This window comes from Cupressus sempervirens, chromosome 11 (genome assembly GCF_028749045.1).
Source record: "Cupressus sempervirens isolate cs-2001-9-10 chromosome 11, ASM2874904v1, whole genome shotgun sequence".
In the NCBI taxonomy this organism is placed as follows: domain Eukaryota; kingdom Viridiplantae; phylum Streptophyta; class Pinopsida; order Cupressales; family Cupressaceae; genus Cupressus; species Cupressus sempervirens.
In genome coordinates, this window is record NC_143128.1 from 754,409,524 (window position 1) to 754,430,240 (window position 20,717).

Consider the following 20,717-nt stretch of genomic DNA (forward strand, 5'->3'; position numbering starts at 1 on the left):
AAGTGATGACGAAGGACAGAGGAGAATGGAACCGGATGAAGGAGGAGTATTGAGACTTGACGGAGGATCGAATGACGACGACCTGGACTCGGTTAATGGCCTTTACCACTGGCAAATAGAAGACTACGAACTCTTTCCGAGTTGCAATATGCTAAGGGTCGACGAAGATGAGAAAAAGGAGGAATGCAGGGAAGTGGAAGAAGGAAAAGTTGCCATGGTTGAAGCTGAGGGGAAGAACATACAGTCTCAACACAAAAAAACAAAAGATTCCACTGTCCGGTACATGGTGAATAGACCGCGCGGAAAGAAAAGGTCACACTGCAGCATAAAATTAGTGGAAGGGCACCGACAGCAAGGAAATAATCCAGTTGTGCGACGATCGCAGGCATAGTGGGCAACAGAAGTAGCACAGAATAGACGCAAACTCTGGCATGACAAGCATCTGAGACATAACAGATTCCAGACAGGACAATTAGTACTGAAGTATGATGGCCGTAACGAAATCAAGCCAGGCAAACTCAAAGTGCGATGGATTGGACCATATCAAATCCGAGAAATTGGCGACACGGGGACAATGAAATTAGCAACCTTGGACGGACAAGAGATAACTCAGCCAGTTAATGGATCTAAGTTGAAACCATATCGTGTAAGGAAGTACTCCCCGGTGGTGAATCCTTCCGTCTCGTTAGTACAACATTCTCTGGCGATGACGTCACTCAGAGGTACTGTTGTTGAGTAATGTATTCTGTCAAAAAAAAAAAAAAAAAAAAAAAAAATTAAAAAAAAAAAAAAAAATTTTGAAAAAAAAAAAAAAAAAAAAAAAAAAGAAAAGCTGACAGCCCCGCGGACCCTGCGGACTTGAAGTCCCGCGGGAAGAAAGCCCCGCGGGCCCCGCGGACTAGAAGTCCCGCGGGAAGAAAGTCCCGCGGACTAAGAGTCCCGCCCCGCGGACTAGAAGTCCCGCGGGAAGGAAGGCCCCGCGGACTTAAAACACCGCAGATCCGCAGACGGAAAACTTCCACGGCAGTAGCAAGGTAAAACAACCGCGATTTATCTTCTCTCAGACAGTTTGGGTGGGCATGTTGAAGAATTTGGTGAAGAATTTGACCAGCAGAAGGCCGCGGGTAGGAGAAACGAAAGGCCGCAGGGAGAACAGGAAGGCTGCAGGTGATGCAGAGTCAGAGGTTCAGTACTTATAAAGAAAAAAAAAAAAAAAAAAAAAAAAAAAAAAAAAAAAAAAAACGACTACAAAATCAAGTTGTTCAGAATGAGTGATGGATGATGCCAAAGGGAAGGGGACACATCCGTGGTTGCCAGAAAGAGTGCAGAATTGGCAGATAATAACAGAAATGGTGTGTTCCGTGCATTTTTGTGTAGGTTTCGAAGTGCTAATTTGGTCGCTGCCCCAGGACCCCGCGAGGGCGCTGCCCCTCGACCCCGCCGGGGGCGTTGCCCCCTGGACCCCAGTCGTGGCGGATATCAGTCGTGGGAGTCTGACTAGTTGAGAAGAGTTGAAGTTGCTGCAGGCACGGACTTTCTATGTACCAGAGGTAGTGGGAGAAGGTGTTGGCTGTGAGGCTGTCTAGGTGGATGCGTAGAGAGCTCGGGAGGAGCTGATCATCCGGTTGGAGGCAGTGCAGCGACACTTGGCTTAGGGTACCGAGGAATTGAAAACAGAGAAAGCAGCACAGGTGGCTATCAAGGTCAGCTTGAGGAGACAGTATTGTGTTAGCAGAGGCTACAGATGTAACGGGATGAATGTGGAAGTGATGTGATAGAAGCAGATTTCTCTTGTTGTAGTCACTTTGTTAATGTATTTTGTTTGTTAATTTGTCTCAGATATTTTGTCAGTCGTCAGGAGACGACTTTTCTTTTTGGGGGGGATGGTGTTAGCCGACTGGATGGTTCCGGCGGTGTTCCTGTAGCCGACGGTCCGGCGGTGTTTCTGTAGCCGACGGTCCGGCAGTGTTTTGTAGCCAACGGTCCGGCAGTGTTTCGGTATTCCGTAGCCAACGGTCCGGCGGTGTTTCGGTATTCCGTAGCCGACGGTCCGGCGGTGTTTCGGTATTCCGTAGCCGACGGTCCGGCGGTAAATAGTTTGTAACGGATAGAATAATTGTGGCCGACAGACTCCTTCGGGAAGGTTCGGGAGTAGTATTTATATCCCGTTTGGGATCATTGTAAATCATCATTCATCTACTATTGCGAATATTATGCTACTGTTCTGCTGTTACTTTCTGTATGCGTTACTTTACTTTACCTGTACGGTAAACACCCATGTCAGGCTAAAAAAAGTTGATTTCCAACCGTGCCAAATACTACATAATTTGATGTTTTTTAAGACTAGGCATAAATCCTCCCAAATTTAATGTAAAAATAATAATAATACAATTGTTTTAAAAAATGGTATAAACAAAACCTCCACCAAATGAGAAAGACAACTAAAATGTTGTTCTATTCAGCAACCCGTTTTGTTGGGTTATCTTCTAACGCAACTCTACTATTTCTGCATATTGTAAAGTTTAAAAATAACTTATAAATATTTATGTAGCATTTCTATGTCCATATTATTTCTGAGCTAATGAAAAACTCGTCTAATAACTTAGAAAATTGTGTTAAATATGTGTATGTGATATTTATTGATGTCGTATCCAACTGTATCCATATTAAGGATCTTAAAAATTGGCCATATCCATACCCAAGATCGTATCCGTATCCATGCAACTTTGATTTACCCATGTACTACAAGCAATTTGTAATGTCCTCTTATGTAACTGCTTGGGGTTTTTGTCTAGTCCATTCTGAGTCAAACTGCAATAGACTCTTTCTTATATAACCTGTACACAATTCTTTTATTTGATATAAATTTTATCTATTGAATATGATGTGCCCAGATATATTGCAGTCCCTTTGTATAATGAGTACTAAGATGGTTTTCAATCTGATTTAAATATCTGATCTGAATTTGATGACCAATTCTTCTATCATATAAATAGATTATATCAAGGGTTTGATAGATCAACCAATGAGATTGTTAAAATGAAATGATTTAGAAATCTGATATGGTATCTATTTGAAAAGAAGAGATGATTATTTCTATATTAAAAAATGCTGCAAATACACAGACACACACAACTATATCTGCTATATCGAGAAATGGATATATGATATGTTTCTTAATTGGTCCTTTATGGATTGATGAGTGCAAGTTTTGATTCAAATGATTAATTGTTATGATGATTCATCTTAAATTGCCAAGAGTTCTGATACAATTGTGGATTAGTCCTTATGGATTTGATGTGAAATCTTGATTTGTGCTACAATAGAAGATATTTTGTTAAGAGTGATCTTAATGATGGACAATCCAATCTAGTAATAAAGATGCCGATGAGTCTATGAATTACTCTTTCGTGGATTGGATGAATTACAAATATAATTGCTATTTTAGCGATCAGCAATAGATATGATTATATTTCTTCCTGATGCTTGCCTACCTGGTTTATGTAGTGAACTTCTTATGCTGTTGATTGATACTAAATGCACATGAGATCATTGTCTCTTGCCAGTGGTAGATTAATTCCACCCTTCTTGGCTGCTACAAGGATCCTTGACCACTTAAGTTCGCAATGTAAATAAGAATAGATTGCATTGATGCCTTTAGATGATTGAAGGATATCTCTTTAAAATTTCCCAAAGGGACATGAAGTGAGTGCTTGCAACTCGAAACCAAATTGTACTGTTTCATGTAATTTATCAATATCATTGATTTTGTTGGTTAAGCATTTATTATACTTCCTATTGGATGACAGTTACAGAAATTAATATATGGATCTCTTGTTTGTTTGATATAAACAGATAGCAGTTATCTCATAACTATATTGCATCTCTTGAACCATAGACTAGTTGACTTGATTTATAACTAAGTTGGTTGTCTCAAACACATGAATAGCTGTCTAGTTGGCTTGAGCAGCAAATGACATTAATATGTACCTTTGGATTTCAAACATGGTCAATCACTTTTTACTTGGTCTTTGAAGTTTGAACTCACCTTTTATGTATCAAAGTTGAATCATTAACTAAGGCCATCAGCGATACAATGCTTATTCCATGTACTCAGACTGATATGCAAGACTTTCATTAACAATGGTAAAACATCCATCAAGCTTTCATCTTTGACGCTGACCAATCCCATCTTAATCACTGTCTCAATGTCTTTTATGTATTGCACAGCCACACAATCATTCTTCATAAAGATAATACAAGGGGCTTTCCCTCAACCAACTATTTGTACTACTTAATAACTGATAAGTATTCCTTCTTTTGCAACTCTTGCTATGTTCAATTATTGCTTCCATTACTATCTAATTGAAGATCTCCTAGGTCTGCCACACCTGCACCAAAATAAGTTTCTTGTGCTTGACTTCTTTTAAGGATAGTATGGGGACATAACAAAATTGCTGATTATTTCCAAAAAAAATGTAATGAGCCCTGCTGGCTCTCAAACAATCAGTGCTGAAGAATTGATTTCTTTTTTTGTTTTTGAGGTTTTGCAATTTTTGATACAACAATATAGTAGCAAAGTAGAAGATATTGCAATAATAATTTCAACTCAAATATTTGGATATTACATAGGGAATATACAACTGAAAATTCCAGATTTTAATATCAACTTAGATATTAAGTATTTTCACATAATACCAACAACCCAGTTGATAAAATATCCCCTACTATCTAAATCAATAATATCCTAAAATATTAGAAGTTACAATCCATCTCTCAAACAATCAGTGCTGAAGAATTGATTTCTTTTTTTGTTTTTGAGGTTTTGCAATTTTTGATACAACAATATAGTAGCAAAGTAGAAGATATTGCAATAATAATTTCAACTCAAATATTTGGATATTACATAGGGAATATACAACTGAAAATTCCAGATTTTAATATCAACTTAGATATTAAGTATTTTCACATAATACCAACAACCCAGTTGATAAAATATCCCCTACTATCTAAATCAATAATATCCTAAAATATTAGAAGTTACAATCCATGAACTTACAGGTAAGACATGCCTATAAACCCACTGAAATGAAGACTAGCAATATCAAAAGAATTCCTCAACAAACAAATGCAAGTGCTGATATTGAAAACGCTGCTCCCAAAGTGCAGATAGAAACTAATGCCCAACAATAGATATAAATAGGCGCTCAACCAACTCCAATTTAACCAGCACAGAACCGCTTCTTAGCAACAGTGATAACAGTATGAGAAGACGCCAAAATCCAAATTCCCAACACCACAATATCTTCCAACCACAATGTATACAACAATGGAGATAAAGAACAATTCTCATAAAACTAACTCAAAAAACCTCAACTGTGAATTACTTCAGCAAGAGCATGAACTTATCAAACTCTGAAACTCTTTGTCAAATCTGTAACTTGTTAAGCATACTGATCTGATAATAGATCGATCAGATCTGATATAGCATGATAAGTAAAGGACCAAGTCTTTGCATTATTTCCCTTGCAAGATCGGCGTCTATCCTTAGGAGTTTGTATTAATATTAATCTAACAACATTGTTTGTGTTTGTAATTAATATTTAATTATCCTTAGAAAGTCGCTGACTTCTAGAGGTTAGGCAAATGATTTTGGAAGAGACATGTCCCTTCTAAGGACATGTCCCTTGACTCCTATACTTATAGAGGGTAAGAATGAAGTCTAAGAGCACACTAGAACAAATACAAGTCTGCTTCTTAGACATTATTGCCCTCATATGAATTGCAGAAGTAAAAGACAAAATTCTTATTTACATTTCTAATCCAATTAAAGGCAATAATTTGAAGTTATTCACAGCAAACTATAAGGAGATAAAGAAGATAGAATCCAGTCTATATTCAGTCCAAAGAATTTGTAGAAACTTTACATGGTATCAGAGCTTTGGTAGTCGAACCTAGGCTTTGCAAAATTTAGTAATCAGACTTTATATATATCTAGCAATTATTTCCTATCTTCAATGGCATACACAATTAGACCCGAGGACAGGTTTGATGGGAAAAAAACTTTGATGCATGGAAATTCAGAATCATGATGATTCTTGAAAAGAATGATGTACAACAATTTGTTGATAGAGCATCCAAACAACCTCCAGTTGAACCTCATAAATCTATTTGGAGCAAAGGAAATAGAAAAACCATTCAAATCATATTAGATGGAGTAAAAAATGATATCGTACCTATGCTTACCAAATATCAAATTGCATTTGATATGATGAAAGCATTACGGAATGCATATGAGGTCAACAATGCAACTAGGGTTCTCACACTGAAAAGGCAACTAAATCACATTCAGATAAGGAAAGGAGAATCAATGAATTCTTACTTCCTAAGGGTTGCCAGCATTAGAGATCAAGTAGGAATCATTATTAGTGACACAAAATTAACACTAATGGCTATAGATGGATTACTAGATTCATGGGAGACTTTTGCACAAGGAATTAGTGCCAAAGATAATCTTCCTGACTTCAACAGACTTAAGAACGATTGTCTTCAAGAGGCATCCAGAAAATTAAAAAAAGGAGGGAAACTGAAAACAAAAGATGAAAAACTTCATGTTCTTAATACAAACTCCTATAAGGGCAAGAAGAAGCATTTCAAGAAGAAAAAGGGAAATCAAAAGAATGGAAAACCCAAGAAAGATTTATCCAAAATAAAGTGTTTCAAATGTGAAAATTTTGGACACTACAAATCTAATTGTCTTGAGAATTCTAAACAACAAGCAAATTGTACAAATGTTACTAGAGAAGAAGATACCTATGATCTTGAGAATCGTGTATTGTATTCATCACTATCAAATGAAATTTCAAGTAAAGCATGGGTAATTGATAGTGGATCTTCTAGACATATATCAGGATACAAAGAAGCACTAGACTATTTCAAAAAAGGTCAATGGCGAAGTTACCATTGGAGATAATTCAGCACATTGCGTTGAAGGAATAGATATTGTACCTTGAAACTAAAGTCTGGAAATTCTCTTCTTCTCAAAGGTGTACTCTACGAACTAGGAATTAAAAGAAATTTAATCTCAATTACAGCACTTGAAGATGATGGGCATAATGTTGCATTTGTGGACGGCAAAGTAATAACTTGGGCGAAAAACTCCTCAATCAAGAAAGCTAAGTTGATAGGTCAGAGAAAAGGATATTTGTATGAATTGAATTCAGAATCTAGTCGACCTATTCAAGCCTTTATTCATGAAGTTGAAGACATAAATGAGATTTGGCACAGAAGATTAGGGCATCTAAACTTCAAAACCTTATCAACTATGGAGAAGATGGTTACTGGGTTACCTAAATTAAATAAAGACCATTCAAGCATATGCAAAGGGCGTGCTCTAGGCAAGAACACTGAAAGTCCATTTCATAATAACACTAGAAAAACAAATAATGTTTTGGAATTAATTCATTTAGATCTATGTGGACCTATGTCTGTTCCTTCTTTTGGAGGATTCTAGTAGTATATTTTGTTCATAGACGACTTCTCTAGGAAAACATGGATTTACTTCTTAAAATGTAAAGAATCAGAAGAAATTTTAAAGAGATTTAAAGAATTCAAAACATTAACTGAGAACTTATCAGGACATAAAATTAAAATTTTTAGAACTAATAACGGAGGAGAATATACCTCAGATTTGTTTAAACGGTTTTGTAAAAAATCAAGAATTAAGAGAGAGTATACCATTCCTTATAATCCAAAACAAAATGGGATAGCAGAAAGAAAGAATAGAACAATCTGCTATAGCTATGATATTTGATCAAAATTTAGAATATTATCTTTGGGCAGAAGCCTCTTGTACTATTATCTATATTCAAAACAAAAGCCCTCATTCTTACCTTAGAGATAAAACTCCTGAAGAAGTATTTACTAAGGTCAAACCTAATATAAGTCATCTTAGGATTTTTGGGTGTCCTGTATATATCCATTTTTCAAAAGAAAAGAGAACTAAACTAGAACCTTCTGGGAAGAAAGGTATTTTTGTAGGATATGGTGAAACATTTAAGGCATATAAGATTTTTATAACTAGACAGAAACGTATTAAACTTAGTAGGGATGTAATTTTTGAAGAAAATCTAGCATTCAAAAGAGCCCCAAGTTTTGAAGAACCTTCTCCTCTACCTAGTTTTGAAAGAAATAGTGAACCTGGGTCCTAGAGGGAGAACTTAGAAGAAATTGAAGATGAAATTCAAAATCTAAATCTTGAAGAAACTCAAAATTTAAAGAAAAGAACACTTTGGGCCATTAAAATAGTCGAGGCAGCTCAAGACTTTGTTGTACCTTTTGGAACAGTCAGAAAAAGAAAAAGACCTAAAAGATTCTCTAGTTATACAACAAACATGAGTGATTTATTCAAAATAGAACCAACAAATCCTTTCACTGCTATTAAACATACAACTTGAAAATAAGCTATGATAGAAGAATATCAATCTATTATGAAGAATGATGTTTAGGAAATTGTTCAAAGACCTAAAGGAAAATTTTTTGTTTCTTCCAAGCGGATATTTCAAATAAAACATGTTGCTGACAGTAGCATTGAAAAGTATAAAACTTGATTTGTAGCCAGAGGATTTTCTCAGAACAAAGGGATTGATTATGAAGAAACCTTTTCTCCTGTTGCCAAATATACCTCCGTAAGAGAAGTCTTAGCAATTGCAACATCGAAGGGATGGAAAGTACATCAGATAGATGTAAAAACAACATTCCTAAATGGAAAGATTACAAAAGAAGTAAAATTGGAGCAACCTTAAGTATTTGAAAGTCATGATACTAATGTTTTTGTTTGCAAGCTCAAAAAAGCTCTCTATAGGCTTAAACAGGCTCAAGGGCCTGGTATAAAAGAATTGATAAGTATCTCACCGGCTTAGGATTCTCCAAGAATGAAGCTGATCCAAATTTATATTATAAAAGAGATAAAGGTGATATGGTAATTCTGATATTGTATGTTGATGATTTATTAATAACAAGTGATGATCATCTTATAGATCAATGCAAGAAAGATCTAACTAGAGAATTCAAGATGAAAGACTTGGGACTCCATTACTTCCTAGGACTGGAAATATGACAGAATTCTGACAGTATCATACTTAATCAAGGGAAGTATATATCAGACATTTTGAAGAGATTTGAAATGTGGAATTGCAAGTCTATGTCTTCTTCAATGGAGACTAATCTATATAAACTTAAAGAAGCAGGTGTACAATCACCTTCGATAGATTCTACTCTCTATAGACATATGATTGGGTTTCTTATGTATTTGCTATATTGTTAATGCCTTAAGCCAGTTTATGTGGGTGCCAAAGGAGATTCACTTAGTTGCAGTTAAACACATAATGAGATACTTACAAGGCACTCTTAAGTTTGGACTCAAATACGAGAAGGTTGGCTTAAATTTACATGGATTCACTGACTCAAATTGGGGTGGAAGTGTTAAAGAAAAGAAAAGTACTTCATGATGCTACTTTAGTTTAGGACTAGAAATGATATCTTGGATATGCAGAAAGTAGTCTTCAGTAGCGCAAAGCTCCATAGAAGCCTAATACATTGTAGCAACGATGACCTCTTGAGAAGCAGTTTAGCTTAGGAAGTTACTTGTGGGATTATTTGGGCAGACTATGAATCCTACGATTATTCATTGTGATAATCAAAGTTCCATTAAGCTCTCAGTGAATCCAGTGTTTCGTGACAAGTGCAAGCATATTGAAATTCCTTACCATTATGTAAGAGATATGGTAGATAGGAATTCTGTAAAATTAGAATACATTTGCATTGCAGATCAAACAACAAACATATTCACCAAACCTCTATCTAGAGTGAAGATAGACCACTTTAGAAGACTTGGTATGGTTGAATTGTAATCTATTTGTAATAAAATAATTTTATTTGTCAAGCTATTGACTGTTATGGGCTCCACCATTTGTATTCATTATTTAAGAGGTGACGATCTCTGAGATAATGAACACTTGTATAAAAGACATTATGAGAGATGATGATCTCTTAAATAATGTGCTAAATAGTAGAGTTATATTATAAGATCTGGATGAGTTCAAGATCGTATTGTGATGTTGACATTGCTATGTCAATGAGTCACAATTTGGTTAAAGGAAATTTTTTAGTATTCTTTAGGTTTATCCTATATTCTGGTAGGTCTTAAACTCATGATCATGTTGTGATATAGAAATACCAGTATCTATGAGTCACAACTTGGATAAATGAAGAAATTAAATTACTCTTCAGATTTTTTCTGTGCATTGTATTCTTTGCAATACTGTTATCACTACTAGCAATGATTTGTCATACTATAGGCTTAGTAATATGACATTGTATCATGTGTTCTATGATACTGCATACTAAGGAGATTCAGATAGATATAGAGTATCAATTCTTGCTTGTTCATCTTTATTGATGTTGCTAGATATGATCTCTCAGTATGATTATTAAGTTAAGAGGGAGTGTTAAATCTGTAACTTGTTAAGCATACTGATCTGATAATAGATTGATCAGATCTAATATAGCATGATAAGTAAAGGACCAAGTCTTTGCATTATTTCCCTTGCAAGATTGATGTCTATCCTTAGGATTTTGTATTAATATTAATCTAACAACATTGTTTGTGTTTGTAATTAATATTTAATTATCCTTAGAAAGTCGCTGACTTCTAGAGGTTAGGCAAATGATTTTGGAAGACATGTCCCTTCTAAGGAAATGTCCCTTGACTCCTATACTTATAGAGGGTAAGAATGAAGTCTAAGAGCACACAAGAACAAATACAAGTCTGCTTCTTAGTCATTACTGCCCTCGTACAAATTGTAGAAGTAAAAGACAAAGTTCTTATTTACATTTCTAATCCAATTAAAGGCAATAATCTAAAGTTATTCATAGCAAGCTGTAAGGAGATAAAGAAAATAGAATCCAGTCTATATTCAATCCAAAGAATTTGCAGAAACTTTACACTCTTAACAGGCACCTAAAGAGAATAATTAATCAGATGCCCTTCCCATCAAATGGGCTCATATTTATAATCTCCAAATGACACCAGTTTCCCAAATGTAACTCCACTTAAGAAACTTCCTCAACACAACATCATTTTATAACATAAAATATATTGAAGTGCCATATACTATAATTTATTAATTTTTTTGGGCTCCCAAAAATAACTTTTTTCACCATAACATAATATTCAAACACACAAGATCACTATTTCTTGTGCCCATGATTTAAAAATTTTCAACTCAATTCCAATGAGCCATGATACTGAGGTGACTAACATTCAACACCAACAAAAGTAACAACCTCAACATATTTAGATGAATGATAATAATTCACTTGTCTTGCAAAACTGACTAAAGAAGCATCAAAATCGAAATCTAACAACAACAGAGTGATCCTGATGAAAAGAGACTGTGAATGAACCAGATGGAGTCACTTACTATAAATAGACGCTCCCTCCAAGATTCTTGGAGCCCAAACCAGAAGCTCGGAATAAAAATTGAGAGCATCACTAACTATGCTTATCAAAACCAAGAGTTGGCTTACTATAAATGGTAAGTCCCTCAAAATGGAGTCGAAACTCACCATAGGCTGCTAGAAAGCTTACAACCCCACAATTGAGACCCTCAAATTTCACTATCAGCTCATGAGGGTCGAGATAATGAACTAACCAATCCAACTGCAAGAACCTACTAAAAATGGGGACATTACATAAAAGATAACCCTTCGAAGCATCTTATCAAATAAAATATCATCTAGTTTCAAATGTTTCCCAATAGAAGTCATAGAATCCGAGTTGGTTTAGGATCATCAACTGATCATGTATTGAGCTTGTATTTTTTAACAACATTTTTAAATAGATAAACCTTAAATATTTTAATGAAACTCTCTCTCTCTCTCTCATACACACACACAGACACACATAGAATCTGAGTTGGTTTAAGATCATCAACTAATTTATAATGACATTTTTAAATAGATAAACCTCAAATATTTTAATGAAGGAGATTCATACCTATATCCAAAGTGAAGGAGATTCATACCTTATTATTCACAAAATTAGCCAAAAATTGAAACTAGAGGCATACGAGGCCTTAATAGAACATTGCCAATAAACCCAGATACACATGCATTAAAGCAATGGCATAGATCACTAATGTAGTGATCACTTAGTTCAGGCCTCAGAGGTATGTGTATTGACTACTACCTCATGTTGTTGCAGGAAAGAGCCACAAACCAGAAATCAGAATGATAGGGGATAAAGATGATATCAGCAAAGTAAACCCTTATGTTGTTATCAGAATCCTTTATGGACTTATGGTCAAACCGAAAGGAATGTTGAATGTGCCAATTTCTATTTGCTATTTTTAATCCACACTTGCCAATTATTTGGCAACTCCCAATACTACACTAAATCTCAGAACCCGAAATATCAGGATTCGGTTTTTATTATAGAAAAGCCCCCCTTCTATATCTAATCAGATTTTCTGAATACCTCAGCCTCTTCACTTCTACACGTTCTTAATTTCTATTGAAAGAGCCCGTGCTGCTTCAAGGTTACTAGCTGCTTTCAAACCACCTCCTGTGAGAACTAGTGGTTTTACTCTACTGTTTTTGGAGTGAAATGTCATTGCTTGTGAGTTGTAACTTCTTGAAGTGTTTTTTTTTGTGGAGAGCTTTCCTACAAGAACCCATTCATATAAATTCATGTTGAACACCTTTCGTTTTCTTAGAGAAGTAATGTTAAAGAAACATTTTTTGAAAGTTAATAAGTTTTACTACAAAATTACTTGGAGGGCCACAATGTTATGGTTGTTAACAACTTTATTTCTTGTTAAGTTAAATAGTTCTTGTTTATTATTTTTGCAACCTAAACTTTATTACTGGTGATGCAGGTAATTGCTGATAAAGACTATGAATTGAGTGAGCAGGTATTGCACATCAAATCACCTCCATTTTGATATTTCACTTCACAGTTACCATACAAAATATCTTTGATATTTGATGCATAGAATTTTATTAAGATCTTCAAAGTTATTGGTATATAATACAAAAAATTCTGTAAGTAACAAGAAGGAGATTATACAAATATGCCTGTATGATCAAAGTGGGTCAGCATGACATTTAAGTACATCCATTAAGGACTTAAATTAGTAGTTGGAGTCATCTGAAAAAGATGGAATGTTAGAGAGAGCTTGTAATGTTTCTGTTATAAAATAAATCATTTATCAAACTATTGTAACGAGCCGATTGATTTAATGTATCTTGAACCCATTTTTATTTTTCTTTCCGTAGTTTGTGTCGCCATCGACTATCTTTGTACACCCTCGGAAGTTTTCCCGATGGGTATTTAAGCACGGCTTGTAGGTAGTCTTTAATCATGCTTTTGGATTATTTTCTATGTATTGCGAATTCCTGTTGGAGTTTTGGATTGTTCACCATTTCGGAAGTGAAAGATCTTCCCTATTTGGCCTTGCAGTTTCGGTGGGATTCATTCCTCACCCTATTCCGTTGTTGCATGTAATTCTTCGCTCGGACTTAGCAAATCGGAGCACCATCTTTCAATAATTATTATTCGCATTCAAGTCTTTATTATTGTGTGGATCTTATCAAGATCTATTGTGTTTTGTGTATGAACCAAATTGTATTCCGTATTGGGTTCAGATACCTAACCATGTGGCCTCCCGTCATTTTCGCACTGCTTCTTCCTTGGCTGTACGACCTTCACCCTCCATCCACATTGTCGTACATTGCTCTTTTCACTCATCCACAAGTACGACCTGCCGTACGAACGTCTAACACTCATTGTACATCTTGCTCTCTTCTCGTACCATACTCTTAAAACCACCGTACAACTCTCATTAAGCCACCATACGACCTTTTCCTTACCTCGTACTGTCTCTTGTTTGTGCAATGTATGACCATCAACCTTCCCCAATTGTACTTCCACTCACTCCACCGTACTATGCCCCTCCATTTGCTATCGTACGAACCTCCAACTGCACTATACGGATTCATCCGTACATTACCTGCACCACTCCACTGTACGACATACTTTTGGTAGCATCCCATCCCATGCGGATTTCATTCCAGTGCTCACACACAAACATTATCACCACATAATATACTTGTTTTTTTACTGCATTGGTAGCATGGAACATCACAGTGGTATTGGAGCTCTTCGATCCTGCTAGCCTGTGGACAATGAACGAGAGTTTATAGCCAGAAGAGAAGGACACATTTTGTTGATCGAATGGTTGCTAAACGGGAACCGACAATTGTCAAACTCGTGGCACTGCTGAGGGAACTTGCTATGAACCAGGCACAGATCATTGATACGCAACAACTCATGGAAGAGACTCTCAAGAAGTTGGCGGGCAATAAAATATCCGGAGAACAAAATGGTCACATCACGGACTCAGTGTCGGGTAAATCAAACCCTTATCCAGCACGCTCTTGACCTTCCATGCTGATTTTTCCTTCATGGACGGAGGCACAACACGGAGGGAAACAACCAACCTTTGAAGAGATGCAAGAACAACTGAGAGAAGATGCAAGAACAATTGAGAGAAGAATGGAAGAATGCAAATTTCGAGGAAGATATATCCTACAAAGATTACGCCGATCTGAGAATGAGATATTTGGGAGGTAGAAACAAAGGATATTTTAACAACGATCTCAGAAGAAAGTTGAGTAAAGTAAATCTATCTCCATTTGACGGATCCAGATCCATATCTGCGCAAGCATGGGTAATGAAGGCCGATACTTACTTCCAGCTGAATCCTATGCCAGAAGAAGAAGAAATCAAATTTGCGGCGCTACACCTGTGTTTTGAGGTTCTCACCCAATCGCCCCAAATTCTTTGGGGACCCCCTTTTTTTTGATCACCTTGGCAAATTTTTGGGTTGTCCAAAATTTTTGAGTTGTGAAAATTTCACACCTTGGCACCTTTGGGACAATTTTGGGGAGTCTTAGCTTATTTTCACTCAGCTTCACTTGATTTTCCAGAGCTACCAATCTCATCCTTAGGCCGAACAAAATTTTAAAGAGCAATATTTGGCAAGATAAAATTGTAAATTTGTACTTAGACGTTTTCTTTTGAAAATCCGGATATAGTTGTGTAAATTGGAAAAATCTTTCAAAAGAAATTTTTTTGCTAGACTTAAGTTTTGGAAAATCTCAAATTTTTCTTTGGTGAAAATTTTAATTTTTTGTGATGGGGCTAAATTGCAAAAATCGATTTTTATTTTATTTTATTTTTGTCAAAAAATTTCTAATTGGCATAACAAAATCAATTTGGAGAAAAATTGCAAAAAATTGGCTTTAATAGATTTAAATTGCCTTGAAAACTTTTTGCCTTTAATGAAATTGGTAATTTAATATTGAAAAAATGGCTTTTAGCTAGCCAAAATCCAATTTTAATGATGTATTAATTACTAAATCCTCATTAAATGGAAATATTTAACTTCTCCAAGGCATCATTTAATTTTTTTTTGCAATTTGGAGCTAAATGACAATTTAAAAGTGCAATTTTCCTTTTGGCAAAATTAATTTTTTTGAGCTAAGTATTTAATTGTGGGCCTTTTGTTTTGATTTTATTTTTTCTCTCCTCTAGGATCAAGTCGGCTGTCTTAGAGGGAGAGGGAAGTTGGGTATAAGAGGAGGCCTCTCTCCCATTTCTTCCTCACATTTCATTTCTTCCTCTCCATGCTTAGGCGAATTTTTTCTTGAGGAGCAGATTTTTGGTGATTGGCGATTTAGTTTCAAAGCAGATTTTTCCACTCCTTGGCGATTTTTCTCTTGGGACAGATTTCTCATTGTTGGAAGACTTGGCAAAGGGCAGATTTCCTCCATTATTTGGCGATTTCTGCTAGTGCAGACCTAATTTATGTGCCATGAGCGACTTGTGTAAGGGTCTGATTTTCTCCATTTAAGGATTGCATTTTTCATATCAGACTTAGGCGATTTTTGTTGGGAGAGAAGATACATGAGAAAGTCTGATTTTTGCTTTGTGGACAAGTGGAGAATAGCTTTGGATGTTTAAATTTCTGATTTGCAAAGGGGTTTGAAGTTCTTAAGGTCTAGTCCTAATTCCGAAAAGTCGCTGTAAGATTATTGGTTAAGGTGAATTTTCATCATCTAGAGTTGCAGGGGGTCCTTAAGCTGACATCCTTCTTTCGTTCTAGCCTAAGGATTGCTTCCCTTGGTTCTTCTTGCCTTCTGGTCCACCACTGTACCATCCCGTAATAGGGCGACGAGTATGGAGGATGTTAGTGCAAGTCAGAATCCCAAGCGGACAAACACTAAGAAAGACAAAGAGGATATGATGCCCAAAACGTCCTTCTCGAAAATGAAGAGAATAACTGACACCAATAACGGTACAGTGGACATGATACAGATGAAGGAAAGACTGAAGGAAGGACAATCCCCCTGGGCAAAGAGGATATACAAAAGTGGAATTGTACATGCAACAACTTTTCCTCCCACATTGCCATGTTGGGAGTTCATCATGGAATGTGCATCCAGATTTGATCTAAACAGTAAATCCATCATTTTTGTTGAAGGGAAGAGAGTGTTGGCCAATATTGGCGAACAAGCAGTCGAAGAAACATTCAACATTCCCCAGTACAAGGGCATAATGGTTATGATGATGGATCAGGCAACCAAATCATTTCAAGGTAACCAAGAGGCCTATTTCACGCATTTAAAGCAGAATTGGATTCATGAAGGAAAGAAAGGTGTTAATAGATCAAGGTTCACAATGGTAGATTTCAAACCAGAATATGGTGATCTCATTGTTCTTCTCAGATGGATCATGGGCCTAGCTCAAGGGATGCAATTTGAAAACTGGATGTACTTCTTCATTGATGAGATTGAAAAGGTGAAAAGAAGATTTGATTGGGCCAAGATCATAAGAGAGAACTTAGAATTGCAACTCAGAATCGTACAAAACCAAAGGCAATTCTACATGGGCTCCTATCTATTCTATCTAATTGCTAGATTGTACAAGAGTTCGGGACTAAAGGCCCTAGGAGAAGTTGGTAGTGGACTGGGGTAATATTTGGTATATGAATGCTATCCGCAGCTCCATTTGCACAACAACAAGGATTACAAGATATTTTGTGATGCCTTCGCCATGAAGACAGTAAGGGTATTACAAGGGACACCTGCTAAGAGACTTTAACCAGAAGCAAAAGCAAGAATTAAGAAGTATGGGAGTTGGTTCATCCAATTTTCACAGTTTACATACATTAGAGTGGCAGGAAGTACAGTTTGTCCCAAGAGGCTTCCAAGATACCCACCTGACAAGGTAGTTTTAATGGAATTGGCTAGGCAACTTGAGCACTATGATGGAATGATGAGAAATGAAGGGAAAACATGTGTTACATTCTCAATCATAATTGGCAATGATTGTTGCTCGAATCGGGCCTCCTTTGAAGCTGCAGAAAAGGAATTGGAATGGTATCATCTAGGATGGTACAGAGCAAGGGAATGATTTGATCCTAAGGGTCTTATCAAGGTATCTCATGAAAATGAATTCAAGCATTTTCCCACCATAGAAGACTTTTGGGCCAACGCCAAAGATGACTTTCATGTAAGAAAGCTAGCTTTCTCAAGGTTGTCGGTGAACATGATGAGGGCTATTAGATGAAGAGGCCTTGATATTCCGAATCAACTGGAGGATGATGGAAATGTGTTAAGAGAAGATTACGATACAGTAGAAGGAATAGAATTGAATCCAGTGGATTGGGATGACCATTAGGATCCTTCCTTGGAGGCAGTTACGAGGGCCGTAGATTTACATACTGAGTCGTGGTATAATGAAAGACTAAGGAAGTTGCAAAGGCAAAGGATTCCCCTTACCTATGAGATGATGACACCAAAGGAGAGACAAATAGAATCAGTCGGACAGAGGAATGAAGTAGCCGGGAACAAGAAATGGTTAGAAACGGAAAGAAGAAGGTTTTGGAGGTAGAGAAGGGCAAAGAACATTCAGAACCTCCAGCCAAGAGACAACACGCAGCGCCATCAAGAGAGAGTATATTTGAGGCTAGAAGCCAAGAGGTCAATTCAAGTGATAAAAGGGCCACGGTGGAGGTGAGCTCTGATTCAGAATCAAGTGGCTACAATGAGAGTACTGAATACTCCCCTCTTTCAGAGAACCAACAAGGAAATGATATGGCAGAAACTAGTAGGGAAGAAGATGGACCAATCGACATCAAGGCAATAAGTCAGGCACTGGAGGCTGTTGGTGATGCTTTGTTAGTCGAACCAAATCCAGATTTGGGGAGATGCACTGCACCACTATGGTTAAGGAAAATGCTTATGCCAAGAGGCGAGGTGGTAACGGCCCATACAGTTGAGGACATCCAAGGGTTAATGAAAAAAGGTGATAGCGAGAACCAAAAACAAATGGCAAAAATGGTGGCAAGGGTAATCAGGAGCGACAGTAATGGTCACCAAAAGATTCAAATTGCTATTCCAACAGTCAACAAAGCAGTAGATGAGATTGTGGCCCAGGAATATGAGATAGTGGAACATAACTTGGGAAGGAATACTGATGATATGGAGTATGAGGAGGTCCAGGAAGATATAGCATCAATCAAAGAAAGGTTGAAGAATAGCAAAGTTGGAGACCGAGAACAAATATTGGAGAGATTGCCAACCCATCCAACAGTTGCACCAGGCAGCCCTTCCTCAAGATAGCGGGAGCAATTCAGAAGAGATATCAGCTCAGCTACATGAAGTCAGGGATTGGATCCATGATACAATCTAGGATGGGCGAAATTTCTTACCTTTCTTCATCTTGACATTCCAGTCATTAGTTGCTGTTAGAGAAAAGTTCAGATTATTCGAAGAGGAGTGGAAAGATTTCCTTCCCATCAAAGATTTGGCTATTCCTAGGCTACAAGCACTCATTGGGCTACCAGAGGCATATTTGCAAAGGGCCAGGTTGGTTGATGAGAGAGGATTGAGTATAGTTGAATCTTGGTTTGTTGCATTGACTACCAAATTTAGAACACTTGAAGAAATACATAATGAGATTGCACGGCGCAGCCCAAGTGTCGACACTTCCATTTCAACCATGATGAGCGATGTTGGGGTGACACTCGATTTTGAGGATATCAGAGAAGAGGATGTCAACGGGACAGATTTTGGATCGAGGTTGGATGAGTTGGGAAAGGTTGCTATCAAGAAAAGGCATTTGGGCACCTTTTCCTCTCTCAGTGCTTTTATTGGATTTGCGAAGGAATATGAGAAGGATCAGAAAAAGATACTACAAGCACCAAGCAGCGTGGTGAAGTCAGTGGAACTTAGGGCGAAGCACACACCTTGTCCTCCTATGGAAGAAGTTAATGAAAGGCTAGCTAAGTTCATTACCTTAGCTAAGAAATTGAAAGAAAAGGGAAGATTTATATTAGATCATTTGATGTAAGCTCAAGTGGCAATTTCTCTTTCTTCTAGAATAGGAAAAGTGTCTATTTTTGATTGGCCACCATTTTGGTGCCTTCTCATTGGTTGCCACTTTTTTCATTGGTCCATTGATGAGGTGGCAGTTTCTCATTGGTTGATGGGGTGGCAACCCTAATTAGGGTTTTGAGGATCCAATCTAGATCGTTGATCTTGTTTTGATCTCCATCATCTGTTGTATTTTTGGCCCCTATAAAAGGCCATTTGCTCTCGTTTGTAAAGTATTGGAGAAATTGTTGAGAAGATAATACCAAAATTGCTCTCTTTTTCTTTGTTGCAATTTGCATGTTGATTAAGAACATTGGGTGTTATTGCATGTTTTCTACTTCCACATAGTTAGATTTCCTTTCAAGTTGTTGAAGTAAATTTCATTTCAAGTTGTTTAAGTAGGAGTGAAGTAGATGGATAGTTGTATGGTAGCATTGGTAAATGTTTGATAGAGATCAATACTAGACCACTAGCATCCTAGCGGCTGGTTGGGAAGCCTTGTGTGGTGAACTAGTTTATTGTTCCTTTGAATCATTGCACTTGTGGAAGTGAGGCCGCTGGTCAACTCTCATTAGGTTCGATCCCCATCCATTTGCTAGCCTTCCATTCATAGGAGTAGGAGTATAATAGTGAGTAACTGGGTAGTCAAAGTTTAGAGAAGTAAGTCGAATATCAGAACTCATCCATTCACCTTCTACCACCACCACTTTCCATCAACATCATCACTGGCAGACACATCCTCCATCACCACCACCATCAACATTATCTGCCACCCGCACATTTCACAAACCGAGCCACCATCACCTTCATCCCACCAAAGTCCAAGTCATCCTCAACAATTTTTGTAAGGCCGCTTACGTGATTACCAGCGAATCACATCGATAAAACTGAGCGAGTCTCCAACAGTGTAAGGAACATTGGAGTTATACTCATGTCCACATGAGCAATAACTTTTCAGGAGAGGAGTTGCATGTTTGATATCCCATATCGAATATTCAAATCCTAATATGTTACGTAAGTGATACAAAACTCGCATCAACAACTTGGAGGGAGTCGTGCATGAATGGTGGCATCACGACACTATCACACTGGGGCATGATTAGATAAATGCTTATGCAGAATTCAATGAGAGATTGATAGATCGATTTGATGGTAAAGATCCGAAACTCAATTTCAAAGATTTGACACAGCTGAGGCAAACTGGATCAATTGAT

General features: G+C 37.0%; 1 protein-coding gene across 7 annotated transcripts in view; it reads left to right on the forward strand.

Annotated features, from left to right (window-relative positions):
• LOC149531793 (SET domain-containing protein) overlaps positions 1–20,717 on the forward strand; it is a 208,178-nt gene that overhangs the window by 144,801 nt on the left and 42,660 nt on the right. For all 7 annotated transcript variants that reach the window (XM_089808905.1, XM_089808903.1, XM_089808904.1 and 4 more), the window contains one exon: positions 12,939–12,974. In XM_089808905.1, the coding sequence (XP_089665031.1) occupies positions 12,939–12,974 (36 nt within the window). The remainder of the gene's footprint in view (positions 1–12,938; positions 12,975–20,717) is intronic.